The following is a 26,291-nucleotide window of genomic DNA, read 5'->3' as shown; positions in this document are numbered from 1 at the left end:
CGGAGAGCAGGGCTGCGGCCGTATGCAAACGAGCCGCGGGGCGATTGGGCGGCGCGGCGGGGGCGGTGCCGGGGCGGACGGCGCTGGACGGGGCGGGCGGCGGCGGGCGCGCAGCTGGAATGGGGCGGGCGGGAGCGGGGCGCCCGGTGCAGCTGGCGGGGGGCGCCGGCCGCCCGCCATAAAGTGAATGGCCAGGGTGAATGGGAGGCAGTCGGCCGGCGCCCTCCGCCTCCGCCCTCCCCGTGAGCCGCGGGCCGGCAGCGACGCGCAGAGTGGCTGGGGAGCCGGGGGGATTTACTTTCTGACAGCGGCAGAGCAGCTCGGGGCGTGGGGCGGCGGTCAGCTTCGCTTTTCTCGCAGGATTAAGTCCGCTCAGCCGAACCCGCATCTGGAGCCACTGTAAGTGCCCTTCCGTCTCCGGCCTTCTGGGAGACCTCCCCTCCTTTCACTCTGAGCCCCTTCATACTAGCCCGGCCGGCCATAACGTTTTCGATGCTGGCACAGGGTAAGAGCATCCCCGGCGGGGTGACTAGGTGTGCTCTGCTCGGCAGCACGGGGTCAGCCCCAGCCCAGCGCGAGGTCGGCTTTTCGTCGCCTCCCGTGGGTCATGGGGCGGCAACCAGGTGAGAGCAGGCGGATAGAGCCCTGCCCTGCCATCCAGAAGGGTTCCTGGGGCTGTGAGGAGCCGAACTGTCCCCTAGAGCTGCCGGGAGCGCTGTCCGCCTGGCAGCGGGGCGCGGCGCTTCCACTGCTCTGTCCGTGTAGGGCCCGGCGACCATCTACTCGCCGCCGTCGGGGTGCCGCAGCCCCGACCGTCCCCTCGGGGCTGACGCGGGCCCCTTCCCGTCCAGCGCTGCTGTAGTCTTTCGGCGTTGCTAAACTTAGTCATTTTCCACTCGGGCGAGCGGGGCAGGGGGCTGTTTAAATTAGCCGGGATTCGCTGTAAATAACGGGGTTGCGGGCTGCGACTCAGCTGTCTGCAGGGTCCGGGGCAGAGAGACTCAGGGAGCAGAGGGAGGGAGATGTCGCCGGGGAAAAGGAAGGCAGCCCGACGGCTTTTGGACAGTTGGATAAATTATATTTATGTAAGGGCTGGCTCCTGTTTACAGCAGAGCCGACCTCCCTGTAGCGCCGGGGAGAAGCGAGCCGGCCCCGGCGGACGGAGCGAATCTGCCCCGGGACGCCGCTGGCTGCGGCGCGCCGGCGGACGGGGTTCCAGGGACCCGACCGGGAATAATAGACCTGGTCGGGATGCGGGGAGGGAGCGCCGACCCCGCGTCAACTGCCGGGAGTATCGAGCCTCCCTGCCGGAGCGCGGCTGCTGGGACGCTGCGGGCAGAACCGGCTGTCGGGCCTCCGGGCCCGTGCACGGGCTCTCCCGTCTCCCCGGCGCCGGGGGCACGGTGCAGAGCGGCGTCCCTCCGTCCTGTTGAGTGCCCGGGAAGGCCGGCCAAATGTAGCGGGCTCCCGGCGAAGCCCGGTACTATTCCCTTGCCCCGTCTATTCCCTGCTCAACGAGTGCGGCCCCGAGGGAAGAGCCAGCCTGCCAGTGCGGCACCCCCTTGTCCTTTCCCCCGACCTCCTCCTCGGAGCGGGAGTAAAGAACGGCTCCGTCCCGGCTGGCCGCGGCTCCGGCGAGGGAGGACGTCCGAGGCGGGGGCCGATGCCGGCGCTTCGCCGCAGCTGCTGGAGCGGGCTCAAGGAGGGGGGCGGCGGGCCCGGTGCCGCCGAGCAGGGCACACCTGTCGGCCGCTCACCCGGCGCCCCCGCGGCTGGACAGCTGAGGGGACGAGCGGGGAGGGGACTGGATTCCACCCCCCGGCAGAGCCAGGGCCCTGCAGAGGCGCTGACGGGGGTTGCCGCAGGCCCCCTCTCCCCACTCCGCTGGGGTTAGGCAGCTCGGGGCAGCAGTCCCTTGGCCGGAGCTCCCGGGGCTCCGCACCCCTTCCCCGCCCGGCCCGCCAGGTTGCCAGGTGCAGAGCTCGGCTCCGCACGGGAGCCGCAGAGGAGCACGCTGCTTCAGGACGCCGGTGCCCCGCAGAGCCTGGAGGTGAGCCCCTGGCCGCCGCATCTGTCTGATGCTTCGAGCTGGCAGTGCAGAAATCAAAACTTATCCTTCATCTCCTCCCCAGTTTTTTACCTGGGAGGGAAGCAGACTTCCTACTGATGGGTGCATAACCCGTCCACTGTCTAAGTGGAGTCCAGTCCTGAAAGCAAAAGAGGAATTTGGCATCCCCCAGACAAACTTGTGGGTCTTCTACACATGGCCCGTGGCCTGGAAGACAGGATGCTAGGGATGAAATGGCTCTCTCCCATCTGCAATTTCGGGAGATGTTAGAAGCAGCTGCTCAGGAAGGTGTCTCACCTCTGTTCCTGTCCCATCTTCCAAAGACAGGGACAGGACCACCTTTTCAGTGATGGCATCATTGTCTCCCTGGCTCCCAGCACCAGGGCCAAGCCCCTCAGCCTGCCGGTGAGCTGAAGTGGATAGGTGTTTGTGCAGGCTTTGATGGTGCCTTGCTGTGAGGGACAATAGGCTGCCTGCTGGCTCTAGAGGGAATGTCCAATCATGGTGGCTGCTTTCAGTTTTCACAAATGTCTGCTGAAGAGCAAAGTTTCATTTTAATTTTTTAAAATTATTTTTCGTTAGCAAATTGTCACACTATGCCCCGTACTCCTCATAAGAAACCTCACAGAGAGATGTCTTTCCATGACAGTATGGAGAGGAATTTGGGCAAGGGTGGTGATTTTCCTGCTGTTATTGTAGTTCCTCGATTTGCTTGACCTGCAGCCCAGATTCTGCCCTTGTAAGGCCACCTATTTTTCTGTCCATGGCATTGGTTTAAAAACCGATATTAATCTTTGTCAGAGAAAATGTTGCAAGTCTCAATTAATATCTATTACATTTCTATAAGGGCTTAATTCAGGCAATTATTAGATCGGCAAATTGTGACTGGATTGCAAAAGTATTGGTTAATATTCCCTATGGAGAGCTGGAAAAAAAAACCCTTGTATCTTCTCTCTGTCAGATGCTACCCAAAACCTTGAGATTGAGAGGTGAGGCTGACTTTGGAGACTGCCAAAAAGAAAAAGCCAGAAACCTGATCTAGGAGACCGCTCCAAAAGGAAGATGAGATGAGCAGGGGACATGAGGTCTGTCTCGTGACCTGGCACATGTGCCCTGGCCTTGGGGACAGGGGAGGTACCTGGGTCTGGGAACAAAGTCCCAGATGGGGAGAACTGCTGGTTTTAAGCCGTGTGCTCTGCATCAGGAAGGCAATGGGATGAGGCTGTGGTGCCATGGAGGGAGGAGGGTCAGAAACAGGAGTCTGTGGCATCTCTGAGCAGGCTCAGCTATTTATCTGGCTGTTTAAAAATGGGAGATTGCTATTTACTTAGGGCCTGATGGCAGAGGGGGCAAAGCTCCCCCTCTTGCTGTGGGCCACTGGGGCTGGTGGGTATTAGGCTGTGCCAAGGCTGGGCATTTGCTGTTGGCTGGGGAACAGTCTCTACCAGCTGGTATTAAAGTTCGTGCTGAGGCTGTTGGAAAAACCCTCTATTTTCAAAACCTGGCTGAAATCGGCTGGGGTTTTGGATGGCCGGAGAAGGAATATTTCTGAGGCTAGTCCGCCACACTTCCCTTCCTCTTCTTTGTGTGCTGCTCCCCCTCACCAGCACCCCTGCCCTCCTCCCGCCTCACCTCTGAATATTAATGCCTCTGGCAGATTGGATAATAATGTGACTGGGAATTGAATGAAGCTGGTTATTAGCTCTGGGCTTCCTTGGGGCATTTAAGGGAGTCCACAGGCTGATCCTGGAAGCTTGGCAGCACAAGGGACCAGGGCCAGACTCAGTAAAGACAGGGGTCACCTCTGTAGGAAAGGATTTGCTTGAATCCTCATCTCCTTCTGACCCCAGAGGACAGGTACGGCAGCCTAGCCAGAGCAATTCCCATGGGATGGTTAGCAATAGATCTGTCGGGTTTTGGCAAAAAAAAAAAAAAAAAAAAAAAAAATATATATATATATTAGAAGTTTTTTTTTTTTTTTTCAGGAAAGACCTAGGAGATCTACCAGGACAGAAGCTAAGAAACATTTTGTTGTTAGGCTTTAAAAAGAGATGGGGAGTGAGCACGGGAGGTCCCTCTCTTCCCTTCCCGTCAGTGTCAGAGTATTACCAAGCAGATTCAGAAAGAGAGCCAATCCTCTACCCCTAAACAGGAAATTTCCAACTGATTTGCAGAGTATAGGTTAATCTTTGGAACACTCATTTCTGAAGAGCTGAACCTTATGATCTCTCTCCTCAGGAGCCTCCTAGGTTTTCTATGCATAGACCTCTGGATGTTTTAGCACGAAGGGAAATATCCCTGTTGAGCAGAGGAGAAACTGAGCTCTGGCGGAATGTCCTGATCTGAGCCAGAAATACAGCCTCTGTCCCTTGACCCTCAATCTGATGCTCTTTGCTATCTCCTAAACCACAGCTCCACCAGAAAACAAACATTTACACCCCTTTGAATAGTGCAAAAGAGGAGGGAAACCAGAGCTGGATTTGCAGAAACTGATATTCATTTTGTCCCTCTGATTTTTCAACTATTCAAAATGTTCTGAGATGCATTAATGGGACTGCAGTTACTGGGGGTCTTAGCAGATCCCCAGCTTGGCAAAGCTGGGTCCTGTGTGCACTAAATTAACCCCTAAAAATCACCATAAGAGCTGCTGTGATTGAAACACCTGTTTGTAAACTCTTATCAAACAAGTTCACAATCCCAAATCTGAGAGCCTAAGAAATACTTCTGTTGGGAGGATATAGCACACATGCCACTCTGAATTGCATAGCACTGATCCTATAGGCTGTTTTTTTTTCAAATACATACACTAAATTGCTACTGTGGCACAGGCTGGAATGCTCAGCACCTGCCGAGCTCTCTGCAAAAATTGGAAAAATACAAAGATGGAATGAAACAAATGACTAGAGGTTTGCAGTTACTTTTACCTCTCTCTCTTTCTATTCCTTCTTCCCCTCAACCTTATTTAAAACAGAAGCAGCCTTCCCACCACCCATTGCCTTTTTTCTCCTTTGCACTGCTGCCATTTATATGAGTCTAATTTTCTTTTTAAAAAGCTGATTATAAATGACCATTGTGAAACATGAGAATTTAACGGTAAATCAAGTTGACCTGTCTGCGTGTGGACATTTTTATTTACTCCTCTTTTTGAAAAGCAAATAAACATAGAATCCCTCCCACATAAAGCAGCTCCCCACTTAGATTTGAACACAGTTTAAAAGAAATCTCTTTTGTTTTAGCCATTTTTATTTCCTGTTTGTTTCTGAGCTTAGACTTGACAATGAAAACCACATGAAATTCCCTGTTTGTTCCATCAGTTTCATTTTTGGTGCCACAATATCCCAGCTTCCAGTTCTGTGAGTTGGGTTTGTTTTTGTTTTTGTTTTGTTTGCATTTATTTCAAGGCTGTTTTTTAAAAAGTAAATGCATGGAGGTTTTCTTAAAAAAATAGTTTTTAGAGGACTGGATGTACTAGTATAATGAAACAAAAATTCGATCGTTAAGGTAAATTAATCGAGCTATAAATGTCAGCCACCGATATGTGAATCCATACCTAAGCAGAGAGAAATACCAAAGCGATGAAAAATATGGACTTTCGTGTCCCTTTTAAAAGGGTTTTACAGCTTACTTCGTGTTGGGTGGGTTTTAACAACAGTGCCCCAGTGCCTGCGCTCAGATATGCCCGAGTGGCAGAGCAGGGTGGGAGGCTGGAAAGCCGCTCCCGGCCCTGGAGCTGCAGCAGAGGCTGCGCTCAGGGTGACAGGGTCTGGGCGGGCAGAGGCGTTTTTGGCTGTACAGCCCCGGCCCCGGAGCAGGCTCGCCCGTGGACGGGACGTGGTGTGACCCAGGCAGCAGTGCTGTGAGATGGCTCACATCCTTCTGCCCCCATCCCTTTTCTCTCCGAGCCGCTTTGATGGGATCGCCCGAGGGCCAGGCTGGCTGAATAATTAGGGCTCTGCAGCTTCCTCTCCTACCCACCCAAACTGCCTACCTCCCAGGGCTCCGCATGGGATGCGGCCTCGAGCAGATGGAAAAACTGAGGATTTGGGGGGGGGGAGTGGGGGGAGCGCGGAGGAGGAGTAGGGGTGGAGGGGGAAAAAAAAAAAAAAAAAAAAGAAGGAAGCAAACTTTGTATACAGCCCTTAGGCAGCACACTCCCACATTTCAGGATTCCCACAGTGAAGCCTCTTGGTTTTGCCTTTACAGTGAGTGTTGCGCCCTGGATTTAGGGACGCGAGACATTTTGCCACGGCCTCGAGTGGGCCCTCTGGGCGAGAGGCTCCGGGAGAAGCGCTGCTAGCCCTCTCTGCTTCCCCAGCCGCCCTTCCTCCTCCTCGCCCCGACTCGCAGAGCGTTCGCGGCCGGTGAGCGAGCGGAAAGCCGGGCGATCCGCGGGCCCGATCCTGCCGGCACGGGCCTCGTGCGAAACACTGCGGGATCGGCTCCGGCAGTGTTTGCTAATTGCCTCCCTCGGCCCCTTCAAACAGTGTCTGGGTAAACAGGCTGACCTTCAGTGCATGTTGCAAGGACCATAAAGATGGAGTGTGGGGGGGGGAGCAAGCTCCAGCATCCCTCTCGGAGCCACCCTCCTCCTGTCCCAGCTCTACCAGCTGCAGTATCGAAAGGAAGAGGGGAGGGATACTGTAAACTGAGATCATCCACTTGCTTTGTTCACGGCAATCTTCATTCTGCAAGGATCTTCTTGCTAGAGAGCTTAAAACAAAATCTAAGTACAAATTACTTTGGGGTAAAAAAAAAAAGAAAAATAATCAGGAAACTTTACAGCCAAGCACAGCAGACATCAGCTCCCTCCAGCACTGCCAGTTTGTACTGAGACAACACTTCCCTTGGAGCAAGCCAGCAGTTTCTGGGCTCTTGTTTCCTTAACCAACAGAGCTGCTCATTGGCCATGGTGGTTGGTGGGGCTATCACAAAACTCCTCGTGGTTACCCCTTTTCCCTTTGCAGCTCTGCAACCTGCTGAGCTCTGACAGGTTTTTTAAAACAATGATCTAGTACCACCTCTCCTCCCAAAAAAGCTTATTTCTAGCTGCTGGTTTTGCTGGATTCTGTCTTGTAACAAATGTTTATGATCAAGTTGAAGTTCTCCAGAAAGGATTTCCAGAAGTGGTGATGAGTGTCAGACACTGGCAGCCCTACAGTGCACAGAGGTCAGACAGCCACAGTAGTGTGACATGTTGGTGGCAGGGCATCCATCCCAACCTTCGGAACCTCCTGTATTTACCCACTTGATGACAAACTTTCTTAAGCGTGTTTACTAATTGTGAGAATCATTTACATCTTCGATAACATCTGATTTATCCACTGCCCTTCATCTGCATACAAATCTCCTAACAGCAGCTGGAGCCACAGAGCTATCTGGGCCTCCCTAAAATGAGCCAACTTTACAACCACAGAGATACAGAAATGACCCAGCCCTGCTTCTGCAAGCACAACCCTCATAGGAATCAGGCCAGTTTCCTTTGACTGCCAGAATAATTAGTCAAATTTATACAATCGCCCAACTAAATAGAGCAACACATACCGATCTGCTGATGCCAGGCCCTGGTGGCCTTTGCTGCTGCATGAGCAGCGCGTGTTCGGCTGAGCTGCAGACAGGCCGCCTGCACTGCTCGTTCCTGCCTGGGATTCTGCCTTGCAACTGTCTCATCTTGCTCCTGGCTCCACAAGAGCAGATCCTGATCCCTTGCACACTGTGGCTGTGCAGTTATTTCTCTCATGCCGATGCAGGCAGATCTCTCAGTAGTGGCATGAGTTGCTTTGCAGCCAGCTTGATGGGGCTGCAGGAGTGGGCAAGGGCAGGTGGGGATGAACAGAAGTCAGTATGTTCCAGGCAGGCCAGTGCTGGCACTTCACTTTAGCAGATCATTTATTTCAGTTGCAAGATTTTCCCAGGCAGAATTTCTTACTAAATTCAGCCTTTTTTCTCCCTTCCCCAAAACAAAGGGATTAATTTCCTTAAAGGACTTTTCTTCTCCTGTAACTGCAGACTGTGCTGCCACTGCTAGCACTTCTGCATGGTGGATCCACTCCATGGCAGCAACTTTTTGCAATTGAAAGTTGTTTGGGCAAAACTGATTTTTTGCTGATTTATTTTGTTCCAGATGCCTAACAAACAAAGTAAGCCATAACAAAGCATAGCCTTATTAATATAACTGCACAGTCTGTCAGCATGAAGATACTAGTCCTGGTTGATAGATCCAAGGTGCCAAACACCCCACTGAGGCATAGCATCCAAGCGACACTGGAAACACCGCCAGACACAGTGAGACCTGAAGCACAATGCTTACAAGAGTGCAAGAACTATGAATGTTTAGTTTAGAGGGAAAAAAACCCCACAACTTTGCAGAAAGTCTGACAGGGTTTTCCATTTGTGCTAAGATTAGCAATTTGTTTCCAAATTTTGTGTGCCATTTCAGAAACTATCCAGGTATGCTAAGGATAGCACCGAGGTTCTAAAGATACTATTGTAAAGAACTTGCTTTAAGCCAAGCCCAAGCACATTACCCTGCCTCTGCAGAAGCCAATGCTTCAGCTTGGCAGGGTCTGCACCAGTCCGGGGGATTGCAGACACACCTGTTGTGGGGAACGATGCACTGTGTATGGGGCATGGTGACATCAGGGCGCTTCCACAGCACAGGGACACAGTGCAGCCCATCAAATCAGCGAACAGGACACATTCCATTGTAGGCTTTTTTTGCTGTGGACATGGGTATGGAGCTGTCAATCCTTGGGACATTTCCATTGTGATAATCCTCTGGAATACAGGCGGTTTATTAACCCTCTGTCACCCAGAGCAGAGGTTTCAGCCATCATCCTCCTCTGCAGCTGCAGGTTCATGTCAATGTGAGAGAAGTAAGTGGCCTGATCCCATCTTGCAGGCTGCCTCCAGCCCCCGGGAAATGCATTAGGCAGTGTCCAGCATGGTTGGGCATTTTCCTAGCACCTCTTATCCGAGGATCTGAAAGCACTTAAAAGAATTTTGTTTCATTACCTCCACCAGCTCAGATATGCTTATTTATGTTACTTCTAAGGTGAAGGATACAATCCCGGAACAGTCAAATAGTTTTACCTACATCATAAGGCATGTCAGTGGCAGCACCTTACCTCACCCTCTTCCCACCTCACATTATTGGGAACTTCTCCTTAGAGCTATGCACAAAAAGAGAAATAACCTGGACCTCCTTGTCAGAGAGCTGCCAGCTCTCAGGTCCTTACTGCCAGCTGTGGCCAGGAAGCCTGGCAGCAAGAGCCTGGGCTACTGCAGTTCCATGGCACCATGCACTGCTCTCCGTGCTCTGTGGCCTAATCTATGTGTGGGGCAGTGCCAGACAACTTGCTCTGACAACAAAGCTGCTAAGTGCCTCAGGAAGCTTTGGCAATTCCTACTGATGAGAGGAATAAGACCCCTAAACTATGTTCTTCAAAGCAGCATACACCACTACAAAATCACCCTCAGGAGCTCAGGGGTTAGTGCCCAGCTGTAGGGACTAAATCGAGAAATAAAGTTTATTATAACCTGTGACTCAGCCCGTGCTGGAGGTCAGTGATCCACTTCTGAGTGTGCACCCGAAACCACTGCTCAGGCAGCCTGAGGCTGTGCACAGCCTGATGTTTTTGGAGGAAGGCAGCTTGCTCTCCTGTCCCATAATGGCCCTGCACTCTGGGTCACCAGTTGGCTGCTGCTGTTTATCTTCCAGTGATTAATGGTTGCTCTTGGTTGCTGCTGCAATTCCATTAAGATTAGAGATTTAAAGCTACACTGAGATGTTTAGCAGTGGGTGACCTTCGTCTCCCCATAGTTATATTTCTATAGTCTCAAGGAAACAAATATTAACTCATTTTGCACCCCATCCTTCTTGTTTTCTAGCAGTGGGGGAAGAGCCCCGCACAGGCAGCACTTGTGTTGGCCAGCAAAGAGAATGCGACTCTTGGTTGCTGCACGATTCATGTGCTGTGCTCGTGTGGCACTTGTAATTCCAACCCCACATGCACTCTGATGGCACCATCGCCTGTACAAACACATGTATCCAGAGAACAAAATGCTCTTCCTCAAGAGAACAGGCACACTCTCAATCGCTTCCTCTTTGACAAGGAGCAGAGGGAGAGGCAGGGCCTGTTCCACCTTGCCTCAGCCCCTCACAGGGACCAAAGTACAGAGGCAGATCATCTTCCGGAAAATGTACATTTAAACAGAAGCCCCAATGTTTGTCTCTCCTAAAAGTAAGCCAGCACACAGGGAACACAAGCATGGGATGAGTGAAGCAATCAGCAGTAGTTTGACTTCTGCGATTGATGGAGCAGGAAGAGACAGCTCTGACCCTAAGAATCTAGTGTAACCTCATATCTTCACCTCAGGGGATGCAAGAATGAAAGGACACTTCCCCCAAAATGATTGCAGAGCACCTTTCAGCCTGAGGGGTAACCCTGAACTCTTTGTGGAGATCAGCAATTCCAAGCAGAAGATTCAGCTACTCTGGCCCTGGCTAGAGGCAGGAAACTCACAGATCCACAGGGCTGTGCTGATCTGTTTGAGAGGGGCCAGCTTAGGGCTTGCCTCCTATCCTTGGGTCATCAGTGGTCATTGTGCTGCTATCTTGGAACGTGAACCATCAGGTCCTTGCTGAAGCACCCCTGCATGCCCATGGGAAGTCAAATAACATCAAAACAATGCAAGAGACAGTTTTTCACTTCCAGGTCAACCTGCCAAAAGCAGATCCAGCAGGAAGCCTGCTCCCCAGTGGCAGTGCAGAGAGTTGAGCAGCACACAGTAGTTAGTTTCTAGGCAGCTCTCAATGGACAGGACCCACATGACAAAAGCCACCCCTATAATTAGCCTTACTTTGCTTGAAGTCAGCTTCTATTTTTCCTTCCCATCCCTTCAAAGAAAAAAAAACACCCAAGCAAAATCCTCTTTGCTCCCAGTTGATGGAGTAATGTGTTACTGAGAACCAGAAGATGGGTCACAGGGACCCTTGTTTCTGTTTCCAGGTAAGCAAGGTTGCCCTCCTCACGAAGGAGTATCCTCCTTCTACTGCCTAAATGTCCCCAGCTTGAGTAGATGGGAGCTGACACAGAAATAGAAAGGGGCTACATTTGAAAAGAGAAAAGGCCTAGAGCCAGGATTGCTCTTCCTCTGCCCTCCACCATGCCCATGGAGGAGAGATGACAATTCCCTGTCTGGCTGGAGGGTCTTGTACAGGTGGCCACAGCATGTTCATATGGACACCAAGGAGACGACACACATGGGCAGTGACTGGAAGAAGAGATGTGTTTGTTACAGGTTTGGGAACCTTTATCTCAGGGGCAGTAGCATATCAATGGAAGGAGTTAAAGGTACTGGAGCAGACTGGGAGCCATGGCTAGTATTACAAAACTGCGGCCTCTGAGAAGCCTGGCTGTATGTTGCTAGTATAGGAGGTGTCCCTAAAGAAACTGTTATTTGGTGTTAAAAGGAAGTGAGATGAAGAGTCTGATGAAGACGGTAAATTTGATTTTATCTAAAAATACTTTTGAGTTGCCAATTTCGCTGATTCCTTGAGACTGGGTAAAATGTAGAAATGCCATGAAGGTTTAGCATTGACTTTTTTAATGTCTCTGCCTACAGCAAGATCTAGCCAAAGTGAACGAAAGCTCCTTTTTTTAAATCCAAAAGGGCTGCATAATCTAGAAGAATATCTTACAGCCTTTTGTATCAGTAGCATGGGGTTGCCTTTGGGTAAATACATTGGTACAGAGCTCACGTGCTATCACCATTGCAGACTTTTCCTGCTTTTATAATCATGCTGAGTAGATCCCTTTCTCCCCTTGCTTTTGCTTCTCCATGACCTGCTCAGAGCAAACTGAGAAGGCATTCCTTGATGCCACCACATACAGCACATGCAGTAGGTTATGCAATTACATATATAAATACATAATCTTGTCTCCGAAGTCCTCCTGCTTTTAAATTCAGTTCACAAGGGAAACTTGTGCTCAGGTACAAGTCCCAGTTTAAACTTGAATACTGGCCACCCTTCATAACCAGTTTTAATCTAAGTGCCCACTGTATCTCTGAGGAAGGCTAAGCATGCTATGTTGTGTCCAGCAGATTGGATGAACTTTGTAACAACTGCATTGGTGCAGCCCAGGATGGGGCATAAATTTTCAATACCAGGACTAGGTTCTCCTGAGCCTTGTACATTGCGTTGTCATTTAAGCCTATGGAACCTTGCCTATGTAAGATACTCCCCCTTGGTTTTCCTGTCTTCACTCTAGTTTGTAAAGATGAAAGCAATGCAAAATGTGGAAAAAAGAACAAACAGGACACTGCACAGGAGGACACTGTCCTTGAGTTACAGCAAGGCAAGAATCTGAATTCCTCCTTAAATCGTCCAGTATAGTGTCAAGCTCTAGAAGAGAGGAAATTGTGCTTGACAGATGCAATCATATGCAAATGGCTGTAGAAGAGGGGAAATTATCATCTACAAACATTGGGCAGAAATTCCATCTGCTGCAGACTCAAGAAGGGCTCTTAATAAATTCTGAGACAGCAAAGTGACACACATCTTAATCAAGACTTAATCCGTGGAATTAATTCACTGCGCGTTTCTGCATAATTCTGAGAGTAATGCTAAAAGCCATGGCAATATCAGCAGCAGATGGACTCCCCTAGTCCATGCAAAGGTATTAAAGAAAACACAGCCCCTGTCACATCACTTCATGTATGTACACACTGCAGAATGCAACAGGGCTGTGCCTGGCTGCTGGCAGGAGCTTAACACAGCCAGCAGACATCAAAGGTCAGGCTTGCCATGAAGTGGAAATGGAAACCAGCCTCATGGCAGAGCCGGAGTCCTGCCACTTCTCTTGCACAGGAGAGGAAAAGCCCAGAGCAGGGCAAAGGTCTGGGAAACCAGAACCAGGTCCTGGTTTATTATGTGCTGCTTCCAGAGAGCACTGACTGAGGTCAGTGTTGAGACTGTCCCACCAGTACCTGGAGAGGTGGTGGGCCTCTCAGGCAGTGAATGGAGGTCAAGCCCAGTGAAGAGCAAGGGAAACTGCAGGGGTTTTGTGAGCGAAATCTGCTGCAGAAGCCAACCAGATAGCCATTAGAAATGGCTCCTTCTCTCTCATCACAGCCTGGAAAGCACACTGCAGGTATGGGGATCAGCCCTGGGCCCTGGCAGCAGCCTTGTGCAAATTGACTAAAGGAGGCTTTAGACAGCTCTGAAAATACATTCTTAGTCACTGTCATCCACGTCCAAATGAGGTGCAACAGCTATGTGATTAATCTCTTGTTTACATGTCTAAAACCTAACACAGTCCAGACTGTCTTCAGCACGTTCCCTCACATGGATTTGAGGGGCTGGGCAATCCTTCATGACCCAGGATCCAGCCTTCACAACTGATCTCCACCCAAAATTTTAAAGTTCCAAACCCCTGGTCCAAACTTCCCTAAACCCAGGGGTCCCAGATGCTGGCACAATGTATCAACTGTTGTGTCTTAGAGGAAAAGGATCCCTGGCTGGGAAGGTGAGGTATCAGCTGGGAGTGGCCAGTTCCAGAAGCTGCTGTGTGGTCCCCTCAAATTGATCCAGCCTTCATAAACTGTGCACCAGTGACGGTGAAACATCCTGCTTTTTGCTGGGTTATGATCCAAAATTCAGATTAGGGGCTAACACAGGGCTAGCTCACCTTTCCAAGGAGATGTAGCCAGGCTTGGAACACTTACCACCTCATGCCTGCCTCTTCATGAGCACCTAATGTGGTCCAGAAAGTGGTGCTCTCAGCTGAGCTCATTTAGGAAATACAGGTGGAGGGTGCAGGGTCCATAAGGAAGTGAATGATGAAAAGAATTGATCTTGGGACAGAGAGGTGTGGAAAGAGGTGGCAGAAGAGTCACAGTGGTTCCTGCAGCTGTGGGGAGCAGCACTGACAGCTTCCCAGTTGGGATGCTTTCAGCCAGGGAAGATGGCTCACCAGCACAGGCCAGTCTCTTGAGGGGACATGGGGAGCATCCAGCCAGGATGATCTTGGGCTGAAAGCAAGCTCCTGCTACAGTCAGAACCACTCATTCCCAGGCACCCAAGCATGTGAAATATGATTCCCATGTTAATTCAGGTTCCAGAGGTCCTTGTGTACCCCAAAGGAGTCTACTTGCACTGCCTGGGTCTCTGCTTGTAGCAGTGGCTGTGCAGGCAGACGTGTCTTCCTATCAGTGCCAGGCATAGGAATGCTTTTCTTTTGGGATGTGTGCATGTAGTGCTCTCTGAATAGCTTTACTTAGGTTTGTCCAGCTTGTGGAGAAACAAGGGAGAAAGAGGAGGGAAGCTGGACAGGGAGGGTGGGAGAGGTGGGATGACTGGGGAAGGTGCTAACAGCCCTTGGCTCACCCAGAACCACTTCCTCAGATCTCCATTACACAGCGTGCTCCCGGCGTTGCTATTTCAGTCTGAATGTCACCTATAAATTGGAGGCTCTTTCTCTGAAGGCTGCAAATAGAAGTGTCACTAGATGATCTTTGATTAATAGGGAAACTCAGCTGAAAGCCCAGTATGTCTATTTTCCAGCCAAGAAACTCAAAGGTGTCCAAGGATCACACAGGGATCTTTTCCTTTTCCTAGACCTTTCCTCAAGGCAAGTCCCTGTTGGAGGTGGTGAGGAGAGGTCACACACACATTGATCTCTCTGATCACCCTGTGACTACTGTTTTTCAGATTCCTCCTTCTCCACTACCCATCCCTGCCCCATGGATTTCAACCTGCTGGCAGACACGGAGGCTCGCAGCCCAGCCTTGTCTCTCTCGGACTCTGGAACTCCTCAACATGAGCACAACTGCAAAGGGCAGGACCACAGTGGTGAGTGCAAGGCTCAAGATACAAGAAAAACCCTGACCCATCCTTGTGCTTGTATCTGGGTGGCCAGTGGCTTGCAGCGCTCCCAGAGGGACAGTTTCCATTGTATTGGGAGCTAGAAAGATGGCATAGCAGCGTGGGTGTGCCAACAGGAAGGGAAAAGACTTAAGGGTCCATATTGCAATGACAGCTATTGGGAGGATGAGAACATCATCCCAGTGGTGGGGTCATATGGCCCTGGCTGCAGGAAGCCACTGTTCACAAGGGTACAGCCCATGGCAGGCCAGAGCTGGGCAAGTCAGGTCACAGACCAATCAAGATTACTTCCTTCCAACATAGGAAGTATCCAAGGCACAGAAGGCTACACCTAATTTTAAACTGCTCTTTTAGTTTGTTTTTTTTTTACCTCTGTTTAAATTGGTTGTGTTTAAACTTTCCATGGTAAAGGTAAACCTTAGGCTGAACTTTCCAGGTGCAGGCATTAAGATGAAGGGAAGCACTGTCTTGCTCCTGCTTTAAATGAAAAATTCTCATCAACTGTGCCTCGCTGCTCTCCCACAGAGGTACCTCTGACCATTCCTAAAGGCTGAACAAACCCCAAGCCTGCTGAATTCTTTATCACGCTCTGAATAAGGAACATCACCATTCACACCTGTTCAGAAATCAGCTACCAAATGCTATGGTTTCCTCTGGATTTTACATCTGTCCAGTTACCAATCCATCCCTCATTATTCTGGATGTGTCAGGATGCAAAGCTGCTTCTGCCAGTGCCAGCATGAGGGAGTGAGGGCCGGGAACAGCCCGCTGCTCTCCGTGTAAAGCCTCCAGGCTCACCCTCATGCAGAAGCTAATAAGGATAATGGTGCAGATTAAAATTCCCCAGAGAAAGTATCATGAAGGGAGTTATGCTGGGATAACTAGAGTCAGAGAATCCACCCGACAAATTCCCCACTGCACACGTACCTTAGTTGGGCACATCCCCAAGCTCAGTGGCTCCTTGTCAGCTGCTTTGGATGCACGGCAGTGTCTCCATTCAAGTGGCCTTCCCTATTGAGCCACCCTGGCATGCTGTAGAAGTGCCAATTTAGGCACTGACTTTTCTTTCCATTAGGCATGAGCAGCTAATTCCAGCTATGGCCACAGTCGTTTCACTGAGTGGGCGAATGTGTACAAGATCTATTCCACAACCTATTTTGGAGTGACAATAAGCGTTGGATGACTGGCTATATCACTCCCCACTCTCTTAAACAGTCTAGAAATAAAATGGTTCTGAGAGGTGACTTGTTGACATTACCTGTGTGCAGATGCTGACAGCTTGTGCCTTTTCAGAAGAGGTGGATGGCAGCCATGCATTAGCAGTGTCAGGCAGAATAGGGCTGGCTACCAAGGGCTGCCTGGAACAGGGGCAGGGCTGCACTTCTACCACTTCTTGACTCCCCTCAAGAGAGAACTCTCCCTACTTCTCCTTGGCCCTACTTCATTCATCCACACAAGTAAGAGATCCTGAGGAAGTGAACACAAAGCTTGCTTGTCCAGGCTCAGCACTCAAGGATCTCAAGTGTCCTCCAGTTGTATGGCATTGTTAGTGACACCCGCTTCTGTTAGATTTCATCAGGCAGCACAGGTCAGGGGAGAGCAAGGATGAGGAGTGAGGGAGGTAAAGAACTGGCCTACATTTCCCCATATTGTGCTCCTCAAGCATGGATTCAGGGCACTCATATCCTTTCTGTGGGCTCCTTTCTTTCCCTGTATTGCCACAGTTTGGGTCCCCACTGCAATCAGTCAAAACTCTGCACGTTTTACAGAGGACAATTATTCCCCGCTTATAGAAGAAGCAGGAAAGAGATGACACACATAAAGAAACACAGCTAGCAGGTATGGAAACAAAGAGAACATCAAGATGAACTGCAGAGATTTTTCAAGGCTCAAAGTTGGGACTCCTACTTCTCCTTAGACTTAAGATTTATGGAAAGTAGGTATGCCAGAGGGTGTTGAGAAGACAAATACCAAACAAGATACACTGTGATTTCTTTCACCCAGATGTAGCCCATAAACCAGTGATACCTTCATTCCATTTTCTTTCCCTCTTGGGATAGTTTCTTCCTGCGAGAAGAAGGGCAGTCCTGGGCAGGAGTTCCCAATAAGGGCATAGCCTCCTACTTCACAGCAACCCCTTTGGAAATGAGTGTTTGTCAGGGACGTTGGTGAGAACACATGCCCTGTACGCATCAGGCTCCTAATTAACCCAGGCTCAGCAGATGAACAAACAAACCAAATGTTGCCCGTTGATCGGTATTGAGCATTCCTAATAACTAGCTCAGATGGGTGGCATTGCTCCCTGTTCAATCTCTTTTGGAGATTAATAATGCAGGAATCTCCTGCATCCAATACTGGTTTAGAGGACTGATCTAGAGAAATCAGATTAATCTTCTTGTCAAGAACCACTATAAAAATCCACATTAAGAGCATGCTTCCAAGAGTTCTGCTGAATATGGGATCCAAAACAAAGATACTAATTAAAATGAGAAAAATACCACAAGACCAAACCCATGCTCTTTTATTCCGCTTTTCAATTCCTATGTCTTTGTTTCAAGAGTGTGTTGGGAAAGTTCATGTACAGGTACACCCTGGATGGAAACACAAACTGGTCCTGATGCTGAGAACAGGATGTAGCACCTTCCTGCTCAGAAGAACCAACTTATAACCTGCTGCTGTGAGCAATGGCCATCTCACTGTCCTTGCATTCACACTCCTGCTGATGGATAGCATCAGACATGCTACAGAAGCAGAGGTGGCTGGTGGTGAGCAAGCCACTGACCACACCCAGGGTTTCCTCCCTGGAGAGAGCATCTCTCCTGCAAATGCTCTCTGCAACTCCAGCATTGCTCCCCTTGAAGAAAGGCAAGTACAAGGAGAGTTTTCTAGGAACAGAAGGAAAATATTACTGAGTTAACAGGCTGTTATAGGAAGAGGGTAGTTGCACCAGGTTCCTGAGACATGAGCATCTTCCAGGTCTGGGGCCCACTTAGAGCACTTGCTGTTGGCACAGCACTGCCCTGCAGCAGTCTCTGTGGGGGCTCAGATTCTTTTAGGCTTCTTGCATGCCCTCACAGAGCCTATTATTCCAGAGCACATCCAGTTGACTTGTGGAATCCCTTTTTTCACTGACTCAACTTTATTCCAGGCTGCTGTCTCCTTGCCTCCCAATTAAGGGGCTGTACCAGACACCTTCATGCTGAGATTTTTCTGGACTTGAAGCCTTTTGAACTATCAGAGAACTACTCAGAGAACCACAATCAAACAAAAATTTCAATTTTAGCAGAGTGGTGCCAGGATTTTTTTAAAGGTTCTTCTTCCAAGTGGAACATTTTGGGAGCTATTTGCAAAAATTTCTATTTTGTTTAGCTGACTATTTCCCATTGTAAAAGAATACCTCCTCTCCCTGCTGAAGACTGATTTCATTTGGAAATGCTTCACCTGACTTCTAAATCGAAGGAAGGAGTTGAACATCAGAAATTATTTATTTTCATTGGAATAATTTTCATCTATGGTGACTTGTCTTGATTTCCAGCAGAATTAAACACAAGCTATAACTTTCTTCCATCATAAAAGAAAGTGCCAAATTTGAGCAGTTGGGCACTCTATAGAGGACAGCTAAATGGAAGATGTTTGTATTTGCATTCTGCCCCTATTTGCATTTTGCCTGCTTGCATTTGCACAGCCCCCAGAAAGGGCTGTGGCACAGGGAAGCAGCTGGCTGCCCACCTCCACCCACAGCAGCCAAAAGCTCAGCATGCAGACATGGACTTGATGCCCAGAAGGAGGCTGAGCTGTGCATTTCAGTGAGATATCAGTGTGAACACTGGAGAGTTTTGAGACTTTACTGGACAGTGAAATGAAAGACACTGCCTCTAGGAGAGGGATCTGTGGATCAGGAGGAGGGCAGAGGCAGAAAGGAGAGATATTGGAGTGCTTCATGGTAAGGTCTAAGAGGGGCCTTTCCTTTCCCTATTTTTTAAAAATCAAAACATATGCAGCTAAGTAAGAATGGAAAGGAGCAATAAGGTGAATGAAAATTTATGCGCTTCAGGTTTAATTAATTGAAGAACCTTAGCTTGCTGTCAATTAGCAATTTGCCTTTCCCATTCCTTGTCCACAGAGACAAGACTGGATCTTTTGCTATGTCCTAAGTGCCAATATATATTCAGTTTTTCTAAAGGACACCTAGGCAGAGAGTTTTAAGCAGGGTAAGAACCTTCTGATCTGAATAAGTTCTGCCACTATGTCCCATATGAACTGTAAATGGAACCCAAATATTGGAAATCTGGAAAATCTAAATCCAGTCACTTGGAAGCTAACATCTGTTATGGCAGTTAAACAAAGGCAAGCTGTGCTGCATGAAGGGGGCATTGGTTTTGGTGCTGGGTGGATGCCTGCTTGCAAGGACAAGGGAGGGAGATGGGACCACTCCTGGTGGCTGCAGTGGAAGGGCTCCTCACTGAGCATGCACTGGTTGCCCCAAGGATAGGCTCCCCAAGTGCAACCAAGCCCTCAAGTTAGCTCAGATGATCTCTCCCATATTTCTGTTTCTCACACAGACACTGAGAAGTCCCAGCAAAACCAGACGGACGACTCCAACCCTGAAGACGGCTCGCTCAAAAAGAAGCAGCGGAGGCAGAGGACGCACTTCACCAGCCAGCAGCTCCAAGAGCTGGAAGCCACTTTCCAGAGAAACCGTTATCCAGACATGAGCACCAGGGAGGAGATTGCAGTCTGGACCAATCTGACAGAGGCACGAGTCCGGGTAGGACTGCAGTTCTTCCACCTTCCTGGGCCTGATCTTGTGTGGAAGAAGCCTGCTGTGATACATGAACAAGATGTCTCCAAACCAAGGAAGGAATTGGGAGCACCAGAAAATTTCTCTGTATTGGAAACACCTCACTAGGGTCTGCCCTTGAGATTTCACACACACATATCCCATGCTGGTGGTGCCTTCCCCATCCAGGGCCACCTTGAAATTATACAGGTAGATTCAAAGCCCAGGCTCTTCCCCACAAAGCCCTGACAACTGGCTACCTCGACCCAGTAGAGCCTTTCCTTGTAGAACCATCAGCCCCCAGCCTTACCCTTGGTGGAGGACACACTTTTGGGTTCCCAAACCAATTTGCAGTCACAGGCATGGTGTGGCAGGGCTCCAGCTGGAGTGAGAGCTTCTCTCTGCTACTAGAAATATGAGTTAGCAGCATCATGAATAGCCTTCCAGCAGCTTCCATGCTCTAGGAAGTTATATTGTTGGAACCCTTCTAACACTAACAGATTTCCCTGTTAGAAGACAGACCTATAACACCCCACTCCAAGCCAGTCCTGAGGTAAAGTAAAAAGAAGTTATTTCCTTTGTTCAGCAGTTTTCAAGCCACATCCCCCAAATACTTTGCTCCTAAGTCACACAACCCCAACCCCTCCTCCTGGCTGTGGTCTCTTGGAAATACAGAGAGTATTTTCCTCTCTTTTTTTGTGTGTAAAGGGCATCTGTTTGTTGAGTGAGGTGGGTTATTCTGTGTGCTGTGAAATGGCAATGGTTTAGGGTTTTGTTGGTTGACTGAGGACCACCTGGTGATTCCTGCTGGGAGATTACTCTGAAGCCCAGATATCTTGCTGCAGCTTTCCTGATGCTCAGCCTCCCATCTCCCTGGGAGCATTACCAGCCCTTCAAGCTCTTGTCATGCTAGGCAAAGAAACCAGGGCAAGGCCCCTTTCAAGTTCAGCCAGAGCAATCCCTATGCCCTCCCTCTCTCTCTCTTGCAGGTCTGGTTCAAAAACCGCAGAGCTAAGTGGAGGAAACGAGAGAGGAACCAACAGGCTGAATTGTGCAAGAACAGCTTTGGAGCCCAGTTCAATGGACTGATGCAGCCTTACGATGACATGTATTCCAGCTATTCCTACAACAACTGGGCCACCAAGGGGCTTGCCAGCAGTCCACTCTCGGCCAAGAGCTTTCCATTCTTCAACTCCATGAACGTCAGTCCCCTCTCTTCCCAGCCCATGTTCTCCCCACCCAGTTCCATCACCTCAATGACCATGCCTTCAACCATGGTCCCTACTGCTGTGACCGGGGTTCCAGCCCCAAGCCTCAACAACCTGGGAAACATCAATAATCTGAACAGCCCGAGCCTCAACTCTGCTGTCTCATCCAGTGCCTGTCCTTACGCCTCAACAGCCAGCCCCTACATGTACAGGGACACGTGCAACTCCAGCCTGGCCAGCCTGCGGCTGAAGGCCAAGCAGCACGCCAACTTCACCTACCCAGCGGTGCAGACAGCAGCTTCCAACCTGAGCCCTTGCCAGTACGCCGTGGACAGGCCCGTATGAAGGGCTGCCCTCTCCCAACCAGGGACTTGACCTTAGTCTGACAAAAGGAGACCTTTAGCCCTACAACAGCGTACGTCCTGCAGAGAATGAGAGTGAACATGACAACATAAGAGGGAGACAGGGAGAGAAAGAGAGAAAAGAATGAGCAGGCAGACGAACCTTTATGAAGATTTGTCTATTGTATGGTGAATTTTGACTGTCTTTCCCCTTCAAAACCCCTTCCCTTCTTGCCCACCAAACTTTCTCCTCCATGGTAAAATAAACCAAAAGAGTCTACTGGAAGCCCCATGGGGAAATAGGAGCCCCAACAAGCAGGGTGCCTGACCCATGGGAAGCACAACTGAGTATGTTTCAATCTGCCCCTCCAAGCCCCACAGGGGTGAGCCCTCCAAATTCCTGGGACAGCACAGGCAGCTTCACACCACCCCTGCAGGAAATAGCCAAAGACAGGACAGCTTGAGGGGGGTTGCCAGTTGGTGCTTGGCTAAACCATACTCTCTGCACATGTGCAAGATTTCAGTGAAAGATATCTTGTCCATTTATTTGTCATACAGCCAGTAAGGAAGCCTTGTCTCAGTCAGTTATCATCTCTTTATAATGCATATATACACATGGCCCTTCAGACTCGAAACCTTCAGGAGCTGGGGGTTGTAAGAATATAAAATATGTGTGTGTATATATATATATCTATATCTATCTTCTATATAAATATATATATATATACAAATACATATAGAGACATTAAAATATGCTTTATTGTTTTGGATGTGAAATAACCTACATAGTAGACCTTAAAACCAAAAACCCTGCAAAGGAAGCACATCCAGTGAGGCAGTGTCCTGGCTGTCATGCTTTACTGCTTCAGTCATTTTGGTCAGACACACTGCTGCCAGCATACATCCCAAACATTCCCATCTGCAACAATCAGCTCCTCCTTGCACATCTCCTTTCCTTCCCCAAATCCCATTTCCAAAAAAGATAATAAAAGTTGGCACAAACCCCTTAAGCTTCTGCTTGTGTGGTTATTGAAAGCACAAACCTGCATCTGAAGATTCTGAAATCAAGTGCCAGCAGCACAGGTAAAGGTGAGCATCCTTAGAAGCACCAGCATGAGGCAGTTTGAGCTGGAATAGAGGCTGAAGTTTGGAAGAGTACTTCATGTTCCTCACTTACATATCAAACACCTGGCTTCTCAGAACAACAAAAGCCCACACACACAGTAAGGAAGAGGAGAACAAGCCCCCTCCATGTTCCCTGTCTGCATGCACCCAGTGCAGCAGGAAGGTTGAGCCTCTTCTGGCTCAGGCTTCCCCACTGTGCTGGATGGAGCCAGTGCCTTTGGGCTCCCACAGCCCAGGGCAAGGAATCCCCGCAGACACTCTGGCTCTGAAGAGTGGTCCTCAGGGCAGATGCCAGATGCAGGAACCTGCCCTGCTCAACTTCTCCTGGGAAAGCTGTAAAACAGCCGTGGCCCTCTTAAGCTGCACAGGCACCTGGAAAAGCTGCTGCTTCAGCCAATGCAGAGGGAGGCAGCAGAGTCCTCTGAGGGCCCAAGGAAACTCCACATACAGGAGGGGAGCAGGGCATCTCTACCTAGTGCAATCACCTTTCCTTTTATCAAGCACAAGCTCCAAGGCAAAACACAACTCCAATACTTTATTTTCCTCTTTAGATAGAAAAAACCAGCACTAAAATACCTCCACAACAAACTGTCCTACCAGGAAGAACAAGACAGGCAAATCTGACATAACCCATGTTCTGCACTGTCATCAGCATGCAGAGAGTTCTTTGACAAGAATGGATCCTCACTAGGACACAGTATGAGGTCGCTCACAAACCAAGCACATAAACTGCTCCGTTTTTGCCAAAGCCTCTTCCACAGTTCAGTTGCTTCTGAAGGTATTTGTGAGCAGATGCTGAAAGCAGTCACAAGTGTCAGCTCATCCTCACTGTAACAGATTATTCTTTGCTCTGAGCTAATCCAAAATCTGGGAGCCAAAATATCCTGCACTGAAACAGCTACCGGTGGAAAGAGTTCAAAGATCAAGTGTAAACATATAAACATCCCAGACCATATGTTTCATTTTAACCTAGATCCTACCTTGCTGCTGGGCACAAGTGCTGTTGAAGTAGATTCAGTGGTTAATCTCCATTCTGTGCTGGAGCTGCCACCCAGCAGCCCTTCCACCACATACACACCTCATCTTGGTGCTACTGCACGAACTCCCTTCTCTGACACGATCCTTCCACCTATGGGAAGAAATAAGCGCCTGGATTTCTCTCTAATATTCTCTCCTTCACTGAGCCCAACTCATAGCAGAGTACACATTTTCTCCCTGGTAACCCAAGACAGGGTGTGCCACAATCCTGTCCTATTGCCTTGATGAAGAGCTGATCTCTTTACACACTTGGTCTTTCCCCTCCTCCTTTTCCATACACACTGCACCTCCAGCCTGTGCCTGGTTGTTCTTTATGCTGCTCTGATGCTTGTGGAGGTTCTCTACTTGTCCCACAGAGAAGATGATGTTTGGCTGGGGGAATGCAGTACAAGACTTGGCTGCTGACTGTTTCAGGATTCAGTGGATAAAAGATATGTTCAACTATGCCAGCTCCAGCACTTGGTTCTCATTATTTCCTCTGGGAGCCAGTGGGGAAAAGCCAGGACCTAGTTTAGGCCCTGATTTTTCAGCCTGAGGTTTTTCATATAGTCATTTAAATTAACATTACTCCAGACCACTCTGATTCCTGAGCAGGACAGAATCAGTACCCACACAAGATAACTGGTACATGTGGCCAGTGGCTCTGCAGCCTGGCTAGTTGACTCAAGTTTTTCCTCCCCATGCTGTATGAAGGTGGTGGGGTCTGTTCTGCAGTCAGAGGTATTGCACCATGTAGGATCCAGACCAGATGGCAAATCACACCCCAGCTCTAAGCTGAGAGCACTTTGTACAGCGGTACCTAATATCTGACACAACCATGGGGAAAACCTTAAAATCTACAGAAAACAGAGATGGCCAATAGAAAATAACTAACTGAGCAAGTTGGCAGCAGAGTGCTCTGGGAGATGTCTCCTCTCTGACAAATACCTCCTGCCTTCCTGGTTCAGCTAAGCCAGTTCAGCCTCTCACATTCAGCTTCTTCCCCACAGCACCAGGACTCGGACATCATGCTCTCTGGTCCAGCACAAACATAGCAGGTATTCTACAGCCCTTAGCCAGGACTTCTCTCTCACAAGCTCCCACTACCTCCCCAGATGTATCTTGTTGATACTGCAACCCCAAGCATGTGATTTTAGCAGGATCCCACTTATTCTGGAGACCTGTTAGGCAAAGAACTTTGTCGTTGGATACTTCCCAATCTGCAGATTTAGAAAGTGCACATTCTCCTCCATCATCCAGATCATTAATGGAAGTGCTGAGCAAAAACAGACCCACAACACATGTCCCTGAATTTCACTCAACAGACCCCTTCCTTTTCAACAGTGAACTGTGGATAACTCTCTGGGTATAATTATCCAGTGGGTTTTGTACCTACCCAAATCCCATCTAGATCATCCTTAAAAGCCACTTGACTGGCAGCCAAAGCTCTCCATCACCATGCCTTTACCCTGTCAGAGAGGAAAATTGAATTATTTTGACCAGATTCTGTTCTTGATAGAACATGGCACATCTTGTGTCCATATAGATCCTGGTCATCTCCACTGTTTACACATTCTGAAATTAATTGATCCAGTTTTTTGTTTGTTTGTTTGAGTTTTGGTTGGTTGGTTGATTAGTTTTTTTGGGGTTTGGGTGGTTTTTGGGGTTTTTTGTTTGTTTGTTTTTTGTAGTTTTCTGGTGGGGTTTTCTGTTTGTTTGGGGCATTTTTATTTGGGTTTTTTAAAAAAATATTTTTAAGGGGTGATTTAACTGTGAGCAGTTCCTGGCTTTTGGCCCTAGTCCTCATTTGGAAGAGGGGGGAATTCCACGGAAATTCTCATAGATAACAATGACTAATCTGGGATTTCTTTGTGTGAGGTTCACCACACTGAGAGGGTATGAAAAAATCCCGTTTGTCTAAATACTATCCTCCTTGCACTTTTCTTCTTCAAGGCCAGACTTTAGCCCCCATCACCAGCACGGCTTGTGCTCCCCACTCGCCCGCAGCTTCTCTGAAGGCTCAGAGCGCTGGGTGCCCTCAGCACTGCCGGCGGTTCTCCCCAGCGCGGAACCAGCGCGGCACCGCGCCCGGCCCGCGGCCCGCCCGCACAGCGGGGCACGCTCCCGCTCCCCTCGCTTGCGGCGCGCTGCCGATAGAGCCGCGGAGCGCGGGCTGGGCGCGCACCTGCGGCCGCTGCTGTACGCGAGAACGCTGGGCTCAGGCGGGTCCATAGGCCTGAGGGGTGGCCCCGGTCCCGGTCCCGGTCCCGGTCCCGGTCCCGGTCCCGGTCCCGGTCCCGGTCCCGATCCCAGCCGCCGAACAGGACCCGCGGCTCCGGCCCGGCCCGGCCGGCAGCGCCCTCAGCGCGGGCGGCGGCGCCGCCTAGCGGCGGGCTGCGGGGAGCGCCGCGCGCCCGCCCTCAGGACCCAGGGAGAAACCTCCGGGGAAATCCCCCGGCACCGGGACACCCAGAGAGCCTCCGGGGAAACCTCCCCGGCACCGGGACACCCAGAGAGCCTCCGGGGAAACCTCCCCGGCACCGGGACACCGAGAGAGCCTCCGGGGAAACCTCCCCGGCACCGGGACACCGAGAGAGCCTCCGGGGAAACCTCCCCGGCACCGGGACACCGAGAGAGCCTCCGGGGAAACCTCCCCGGCACCGGGACACCCAGAGAGCCTCCGGGGAAACCTCCCCGGCACCGGGACACCCAGAGAGCCTCCGGGGAAACCTCCCCGGCACCGGGACACCGAGAGAGGCTCCGGGGAAATCCCCCGGCACCGGGACACCGAGAGAGCCTCCGGGGAAACCTCCCCGGCACCGGGACACCGAGAGAGCCTCCGGGGAAACCTCCCCGGCACCGGGAC

At 50.1% G+C, this 26,291-nt stretch overlaps 1 protein-coding gene across 1 annotated transcript; it reads left to right on the top strand.

Annotated features, from left to right (window-relative positions):
- The first annotated feature begins 246 nt into the window (after positions 1-246).
- PITX3 (paired like homeodomain 3) lies at positions 247-22,289 on the top strand. The gene is made up of 4 exons (XM_021548079.2): positions 247-399; positions 14,781-14,921; positions 19,517-19,722; positions 20,724-22,289. Exons 2-4 carry the CDS (start codon positions 14,813-14,815, stop codon positions 21,285-21,287), a joined length of 879 nt encoding a protein of 292 aa, XP_021403754.1. The 5' UTR covers positions 247-399; positions 14,781-14,812; the 3' UTR covers positions 21,288-22,289.
- Positions 22,290-26,291: the final 4,002 nt, after the last annotated feature.

The sequence above is a fragment of the Lonchura striata genome, chromosome 7, assembly GCF_046129695.1.
Source record: "Lonchura striata isolate bLonStr1 chromosome 7, bLonStr1.mat, whole genome shotgun sequence".
NCBI classification, from domain to species: Eukaryota; Metazoa; Chordata; class Aves; order Passeriformes; family Estrildidae; genus Lonchura; species Lonchura striata.
This window is presented reverse-complemented; position numbering and strand designations above follow the sequence as displayed.

Coding starts and splice junctions, on each gene's coding strand:
- PITX3 (XM_021548079.2), top strand. CDS start 14,813: ATGGATTTCAACCTGCTGGCAGACACGGAGGCTCGCAGCCCAGCCTTG. Junction 14,922..19,516: donor CAAAGGGCAGGACCACAGTG/GTGAGTGCAAGG, acceptor TTTCTCACACAG/ACACTGAGAAGTCCCAGCAA. Junction 19,723..20,723: donor TGACAGAGGCACGAGTCCGG/GTAGGACTGCAG, acceptor TCTCTCTTGCAG/GTCTGGTTCAAAAACCGCAG.